Raw genomic sequence first — 8,593 nt, 5'->3', positions numbered from 1 at the left:
TTTCTTTGTTAAGAAAAACCCCACTCTTGTCTCCTAAGTGAGAAACTAATTTATCATTAGGAAAATAATTGCAAGCAATGATCTTACACAAGCACACACCCCAATGGAATATTAGACAGGTTGACGCACAGAAGCTATACATAGCTTTCTTTTTCTCCTTTCTAAAAATAATTATTCTTTCTTTATTCTTTTTCCAAACACTAAACGTCATTTTGACATCTAATAACTTCCATGTACATTTCTTCAGTTTAAAAAGCTTAACTAATTATTTTTCCTTTTCATGTACATAAAAGAGAAACCAAATTAGACTTTAACAGCAGCAATTTACATTATTACATACTATGAGTAAAAAAAAACTGTGATATATATTGAAGTTGATGTATGGAACTATGGCTTCAAACATCTCTCTGTCTTTCCCTTCTCTTTCTCCTTTCTTTCTCCTCTCACCTTTTCCTCTAGAAATTATCACATAAGAGAACAAAAGCTCCCCCTTAAACTGATAAGGTATATATATATATGTAAGCCACACTCTTCAGAGCAATTTGTCCATCTTCAATTTATGAGCAGATGATGTTGTGTGCATTAGACTTTTAGTCTTTGTCATTGTTGCTTCCACAACAACTGGGTCTAGCCTTTCAAAATATTCACATAAGAGAACAAAAAAGCTCTCCCTTGAATTCATATGCTATATAAGCCAGCCTTTGGAACAACATGTCCATCCTCTTCATTTTAGCAGAAGATGCTGTCTATTAGACCTTAGTCTTTTTCATTTTTGTTTGCACAGCAGCACAATCTAATAGCATAAGAGCATCAACAACCTTCGCTCTCATCCAACATGTTGATCACCAGAATATCATTCAGTTATTGAAGATCGGTGGCAGGCACAGGCTAGCAATGATATGGCTTTCTTCCCAGCAAATTTCATGCTACAAACACCTCACCAAGATGACCATCAACCTCCTCCTTCGCTCAACTCAATTATAACTTCATGTGCACCTCAAGAGTACCATGGTACTCTCTTAAGTCACAAACAAACACTCACAGAACACCAACCTAGTGCAATATTATTATTATTATGGGATTAATAATGGGTTTCAAATGTTGATGCAGGAGGAGCACACTTTCTAGGCAAGAGATCTATGTCATTTTCAGGGCTTGAACTTGGAGAAGAAGCTAATGTTGAGGAGGAGTTGTCTGATGATGGATCACAGGCAGGGGAGAAGAAAAGGAGGCTTAACATAGAACAAGTGAAGACACTTGAGAAGAGCTTTGAGTTGGGAAACAAGCTTGAACCTGAGAGGAAAATGCAGTTGGCAAGGGCTCTTGGGTTGCAACCTAGACAGATTGCTATATGGTTCCAAAACAGAAGGGCTAGGTGGAAGACTAAGCAGTTAGAGAAGGACTATGATCTTCTCAAAAGACAATATGAAGCTATCAAGGCAGATAATGATGCACTTCAAGCTCAGAACCAAAAACTTCAGACTGAGGTTTGTAATTTTTTTTTTATTTTTTTTTTTCATGTTTAATTTTTGTATAGCTTGGTGTTATGTGGGAAGAGAACCTTGAAGAGAAGACCAATTTTTCTTATACAAAATTGATAAAGAAATAGCGGGATGTCAAAAGTTCTGCTGCATGAGATTGTTTTGATTCTGTACAATAAAGCTAGGTAATCATGATGCTTTTATATTAAAAAAGAAAATCATAGATTTCAGAACCTTTATTTCCTTTCATCAACTTATGGAACTGATATGATAACTTTCCACAAAGCTGCTTTTTCCTATAATCCACAGTAACTTCATCAAGACTGGTTTCCACTCAGTTACATGTTTTTCACGCATAGTTTCCTCAGTTGGGAAATAAATAATCATTTTATTCATCTTGACATTGACACATTTGATTTATGTTGATTACACTTTCATACTTCAACCTTTCCTGCATGTTATTATTTGAGCTATTTTGGGATCAGCTAGTTTTACTTCTACCACTCATTGCTGCAGATATTGGCACTGAAAAGTAGAGAACCAACTGAATCCATCAACCTCAACAAAGAAACTGAGGGCTCAAGCAGCAACAGAAGTGAGAACAGTTCAGATATCAAGTTGGATATCTCAAGGACCCCAGCTATTGACAGTCCTCTATCCACTCAGCAAAACAGCAGAACCCTCTTTCCACCTTCTGCAAGACCAACAGGAGTGGCTCAGCTTTTTCAAACTACTTCAAGGCCTGAACTTCAGTGCCAAAAGATTGATCACATGGTGAAAGAAGAGAGCTTCAGCAACATGTTTTGTGCCATTGATGATCAATCTGGCCTTTGGCCTTGGTTGGAACAGCAACACTTCAATTGATCAAGCAAAGGGAGTGATAAGAGAGAGTTTCAGATTGCAATGTAGTTTTCCGGATGAAAGTGAAATCAATCATCAAGAGGGTGTCTCTGTCAACTGATTACATACTTAATGAGTTATTAAATTAAAACCCATGTTTTGGTAAACTTGATGTATAAAATAGGATATATCAAGTAGAATTTTTCTGGTGGGGCTTGAAAATTTTTATATAAAAGAATAAAGGGTTAGTCACCTTTTTCTTTTTCATTTTAATTTATATAACAAATTTTCTTGAAACTTTTAAGTAATGGATCATGATAAAATTTTCATTAATTATTAGACCGTGCTTGTTGGTGTCTGATAGAAGGGGCCACTAAAATAAAGGGAGATTCTCTGCTTACAATTTTACCGTTGTTTCTTTAAGTCCTACTATCTTTGCTTTCTTTTGAATCAAACCTTTATACTGCTGAGCAAAATTTTCTTGCAAGTGCCAAGTGTGAAGCTAAAGACCACGTAAAGATTTGTGTTGATTTCATGAATGAGTGAAAAGGATGAACAAAATCCAGTGGAGCTTGACAAAGTACACATTAAAAAAGAAAGGGAATCAAACACACATTCCAAGAAAGAAAGAGGACAAGGAGATGGAAAGGGTGGGAAGAAAACAAGGAGAGTTGGAAATGGTCATTCTCGTGAATGGGACATTGTCGATTTTCTTTGTTCATGACAAGGGAAGGAGCGGGAGTGGATCAGTGTAGTCCTTACACACATTTCATGTGTGATCACTGTCACCCACTTTCAATTCACATCTCTGGCATCTTGCAAAGTCCATTTTCACCCCCCACTTTCATGTCATTTCTCTCTCTCACTATGTGTGTTATGTGTGTGTGTGTGTCCTTGTACACTTTTTCTTTTCCTTTCCATTGATAATATGCCAATGATGAAAGTGGTCAAAATTGGGACTGAAAAGAAACTAAATTGTAATTGTCACAACCATTACTTTGTTTACCCACATATGTCTCTATGTCAGAAAAAACTGTTCATTGACATGCAGGGAAACAGTAGAAACTTCTGCTCAGGTTAATATGCATGCACATACAAAAATGTTCAAAAAAATCCAATGTTCATCCTTCGTGACCTTGCCTTTATCTTTTCTGTTCTTTTCACTCTTCTTTTTTCCCTTGTTTAATCCTATCAGATTTTACTTGATTGCGACTCTCGTCAATAACACTGCCTTAAAACTTATAACTTGACGTTGATAAGTTAGTAAAAAATTTATACCTTATAGTTAGTTAATTGAATTAAAGTTATTAAGTAAAATTAATTGTACAACGGTTAAAATATGTTGAATGACTGAAAAAGAATTATTAAAATTATTTTGTGTTAATGTAAATTATTTAAAAGGTGAAAAATAAAGATAAAATAAAATAAAAACAACTTTTAATAAGCTCAGTGCTATTTTTTTATGAGCTTTTAAAAGTTATAATTTTTTAATTTATCAAATATTTTTTAACTTATTAATAACGACAAAAGTTATAAACTCTTGAATAAATTATTAACTTGTGTTATCAAGGATACTCTAAAAGACATGAATACCATCATAGGAAAATAGTTACTTTAGAATATACCTTTGAAATACATAAGAATAAATAAAAAATAATTGTATATAACATCATATTTAATATCAGTTTAATAATATTCAAATAATGAAACTGTATAATCATATGTTTATAGTTTCTCTCGTTAATGGATTTCATCAGAAAGTAGAGATGTTTTCATTTGATGCGTGAAAATTATATATATTTCTATTTTCAAAAATATTTATAGATATAGAAAGACCTTACCTATTTAACGCCTACAAGGAAGAGATAACAACATAATTTTCAAACGATTTGACTTGTGAAAAATTAAGAACTGTTCCTATATATGAATTAATACGCTTACCGTAAGTATCCCGAGCCTAGATTTCATTTCAGTGACAAATGTGTTGTTCCCTGCATTGCTAATTTGCTATATTTCGTACTACTCCTTCTTTATCTCTCTTCTGAATTAATTTGTGGTTGTCTTGGCAAAAAAGACAAAGTTTAATTCTGATTGAATATATTACACATGTCAGATGTGTGTTAATAGTCAACTGTTGAAGTAGGATTAACTTTTCCTTTAAACGTTTTTCCATGGTTGAATAACTCAACATCGAATTCCAAATCTAATGACTGCAATGTAGAAAATCAGTATTTGCTTGTGGCAGCTCGTAAATATCCCCTAATTAAGTTAATATATAGTTTAGAGCTTTAATGTAGATATGGAAACTTGCCATCATGATCTTGTCAACGCGGTATTGGATATGATAATTGATAACGAAGCTGAGAGTAACCCCAAACCTTATCCACGGCTAATAGGATAAACCCAAGAATCCATTTGTATATTAAACAACGCATGTGATGACATCTGCATATTGCTTAAAAAAAATGCGTTTGTATATTAAAGTATTGCGCTGTTATACTTATGGGATCATGTGAACATGGTTTAAAAAATACTTTGCAAATGGCTGAAGATTTTGGCATTTTGATGGGAGTTTCTGAGAAGCCAACTATGATTTTGGAGCAAAGTTTTGTCTGAGGACATAATTAACAAATGGTGGAATCACAGAAGATCGAGATTTCGTGGCCACGTGCTTGCGGTTCCTAATTGGACATGTATGTTAGGGTGGTTAGCGTTGTAAGAGCATTCCCTGCATGTTTGGGGATGTTAGTGTCCAAAATAAGTATGGGGAACATGTGACTCCTGAAATGTCAATATCCAATAATTTTGTAATTATTGGTTTTTTCATTGTAATTTTGGCGACTATTTAATGCTAATATAATGTGTTATTGCTCAGGTAGAAAAACAATCTCATAATTAATGTGGATTCTGTCAACGGCTGCTTTATTATTAGATTTAAGAGCCTTTTGACATAAGAAAATTATACTAGGTTTTCAAGGAAACTCTTCAATGCCAAATATCAACGATAACGTAAGTTTTCATTACGAGGTTGTGCTGTGCGCATGTGGTGCCACTGTGCGATAAGCTGTATGGTATATATTCTTCTCATTAGCTAACTTGACTAATACTATTCAATTTTCAAATAATGAAACTATGAAACTGTCACATTTTTTAGACAAAGACTAGTTGGTGAGAATCTGTTACTTAATATTACATTATATTATATTATATTATATTATATTCACACTTAAATCAATTCCTATATTATTAAACTAAAATACATTTGGTTAAATTTCTTTGTATACTTTCTTCTACTAAATAAAATGTCATGGAGTTCTGACTTATCTTTCTTAAATTTTTATTTTTGTCTCTATTTTTAACTTTGCATTAGATAGTTATTGATTAGGTTAACAAATATTTAGTCAAACTCTGTCACATGTATTAACACATCATATATTTAGAAAAAATTAAAAAAATAGCTAAGTTGAGAAAGATATGAAAAAGATGTTTAATGTGATTCAATAATAAAAATCCTATTTTCAGTACTTATATGATAAATTTTAAAATTAAAATTATTAATTATTTTATCAATCTTATTTGATAATATGAATTATTTTATCAGTTCAACAATTATATTAATAATGTAATTATTCATATAATCAGCGTGCTTTATAAAGCATTGAGTAAGAATGTCTCAAAAGATTTACCAAGAGAACTATTACTATTTGAGAATATATTATGTTGAAAAAATATTTAATATTATGTAGAATCTATTATAATACATATATGAATAAAATCAATAAGAATAAAAAAATTAAATTGAGGAATTTCTTTATTTAATAATTTATGAAATAAATAATAAAATATATAAATATAATAAAATAATAAAATTCTTTAATTCTAATAATATATAGCATGATTATTTATTTCATAAATGAATTACATCAAAATTGAAAATAAAAGAAAATAGATAAATTTAACTAACTTGTAAGAGATAAAAAAAATATGCTGTTAGGATCTTGGAATGTGAGTAAAATCTGAGAGAGAGATTGACTTTAAGTGATTGAGTGATATATTTCTCTAAAATGTCTCAAATAATTTAAGATTGAAGTCATCTTGCTCTTTTTTTTCTTTGATTTTTTGTTAACATTAATATAGGACTTTTTTATTGTCTAACTCGTAGCTTTCTTAGTAGTGAGATGCATTTTAATCATTTTTTGAGTTTTTAACCTCAAGTTTTGAGCCTCTCCCTATACCATGGGTCTTTTTTTTCTAAAATTTTATTAATATATTTATTTTTTTAGGCTTTTCATATTTTTATTTTTATTTTTATCAAAACTCGAATATCATGTTAAAATTCTGAGTGTGAACCCGATTCAAAAATGAGAAAGAGTTGTCAAATTTAAGCTTGAATGATCTACTTATCTAAAATAATTTAAATTTGAAAAACTCTTATTTATATATCATTTAATTTGTTATTAAGCCACTAAAGTAAGACCTTTTATTATTTAACATAAGTGACAAACAAATATTAATAAAATATTTAAAATGTTAAATATACATCTCATACTTTAAAATGGAAGGAGAAATATCAACTCCCTTACCCCGTATATATGTAGTGATTCTTTATTATTGGGCTAAAACGGCTTTCTGTTGTTTCATTTTCTTGGGTGTGGCCTAGGAATCCCATCCTTTGGGCTAAATGCATTGGTTCTTAGGTGGCCCAGGAAAAGGTAAATATAAGAAAAATTTATCATAAATAACAAAAATATAAATAAGAATCATTAAATAAAAAAAAAGATATCAATATAAACTTTGTAACATTTAATTTCAATTAATAATTAAGAGAATATTTAAAATATTATTAACATTTTTGGACATTTGTACCACCTCCTCCAAAAAAGAAAAGTAGTACTTTAATTTGAAGTTCCTTTTTCCTACCAGTTGGATTTATCTAGATATTGAGGATATGTATTATGTAGTAGCATATAATGCTGAAATGCAGAGTAGTATGAACACAGCACGTAAGGGCAAAAGTACGTGTGCTACGCTCTCTTCCTTGCATTCTATTTGCATGGATAACATCTACAAATAATATGCCACCACACATCCTATGCAAATGTGTCATCGTCATGACCTTTGTGATATGATATTACAAGCAAATAGTCGACGTGGATAGAAGAAAATTGGGTGAGGGAGTAGCAACGACCATTTCAATTGGAAAAGAGTTTTATCCAAAACTTACTGTAACAGAGACTGTAAATGATGTAGATTGGTATAAAAATTAAGTTTTATTACCAATTATGTTAAAAACATATTTAAATTATAAACTATAAGATGTTTAATTCTTAAAAATTATTTTGAAATCAACTTTATAACGAATAAAATTAAAAATATGTTTAAAGTGTGGAAACGTCAACAGTAAAAGAACTTAACAAACCAGTATCTCAGCTCACGAGTAAAGATTAAAGATTTTAAATAAATATGAAAAAATTGAGAAAAATAAAATAATTCCTAATTTAGAAGAAAAATTGGTCTAAGCCAATATTTAAGGCATAAATATCCAAGTAAATCTAATGTATATTGATACTCAAATGTATTGAGTTTCGTGCATGTTTCACAGAATAAAGTATCCTTGCTCAAGGGGTAGATGGCAAATTGAAAAAGAGAAGAAAAAGAAATAAGGAGCGGTCATAAATTTAAAGAATTTTACAAAGCAAAATCGTAAATAAAAAAGTTATATTTAAAGACATATAAAAACTTTATTTATCAATCCTTAAAAAAACCTATACCTACTATTACTAAATAGACCTTTAATTTAAAATTTGAAAGTTAATATTATTTAATAACTTTTTTAAATTATTTTTTTCATTACAAGTCTTATTTTACTTTCTCTATCTTCATCTACCATTGTTGGAGGTTTTGTTTTCTCCAAAACAGTTAGCATAAAGACATTAAGATGATACTTTTCTAATTTTATATCATAGCTATAAGTCATTATTTATATATCTACGTGATCAACATTGTTAACACAATCAACTTTTGGGATAAGGGCAATTTTTCAAATAAGACTCTAATTTCATAGATTTGTTGTAGTGTGATGACTTTTGTTAACCCTAGAATATTGTTTTGTGGCTTTCTAATTGTTGCACAACGAGACAAATTTGTAGCAGACAATCAATCCTATTTATAGTGATGATTGATGTCATATGGAAGCTTGTGAAACTATTGCCACAAATTGGTTTGCTCAAACACCATCAGCAGAATATTTCGAAGAATGAGGTGTTGTCTTA

The 8,593-nt window shown here is 30.5% G+C and overlaps 1 protein-coding gene across 2 annotated transcripts; it reads left to right on the top strand.

Moving 5' to 3' along the window:
- Positions 1–314: 314 nt before the first annotated feature.
- LOC113858106 (homeobox-leucine zipper protein ATHB-13-like) lies at positions 315–3,325 on the top strand. Of its 2 annotated transcripts, none has more exons than XM_027490569.1 (3): positions 315–977; positions 1,122–1,487; positions 1,998–3,325. In XM_027490569.1, exons 1-3 carry the CDS (start codon positions 900–902, stop codon positions 2,343–2,345), a joined length of 792 nt encoding a protein of 263 aa, XP_027346370.1. In that variant the 5' UTR covers positions 315–899; the 3' UTR covers positions 2,346–3,325. The 2 variants fall into 2 exon arrangements, with proteins under 2 accessions (XP_027346370.1, XP_027346368.1); XM_027490567.1 differs by having other exon boundaries at positions 321–1,011; positions 1,111–1,487.
- The last annotated feature ends 5,268 nt before the right edge of the window (positions 3,326–8,593 follow it).

This window comes from Abrus precatorius, unplaced genomic scaffold (genome assembly GCF_003935025.1).
Source record: "Abrus precatorius isolate BTA unplaced genomic scaffold, Abrus_2018 Scaffold2, whole genome shotgun sequence".
Taxonomy (NCBI): domain Eukaryota; kingdom Viridiplantae; phylum Streptophyta; class Magnoliopsida; order Fabales; family Fabaceae; genus Abrus; species Abrus precatorius.
The sequence above is the reverse complement of the archived record's forward strand: the minus strand, read 5'-3'. Positions and strand labels throughout refer to the sequence as shown.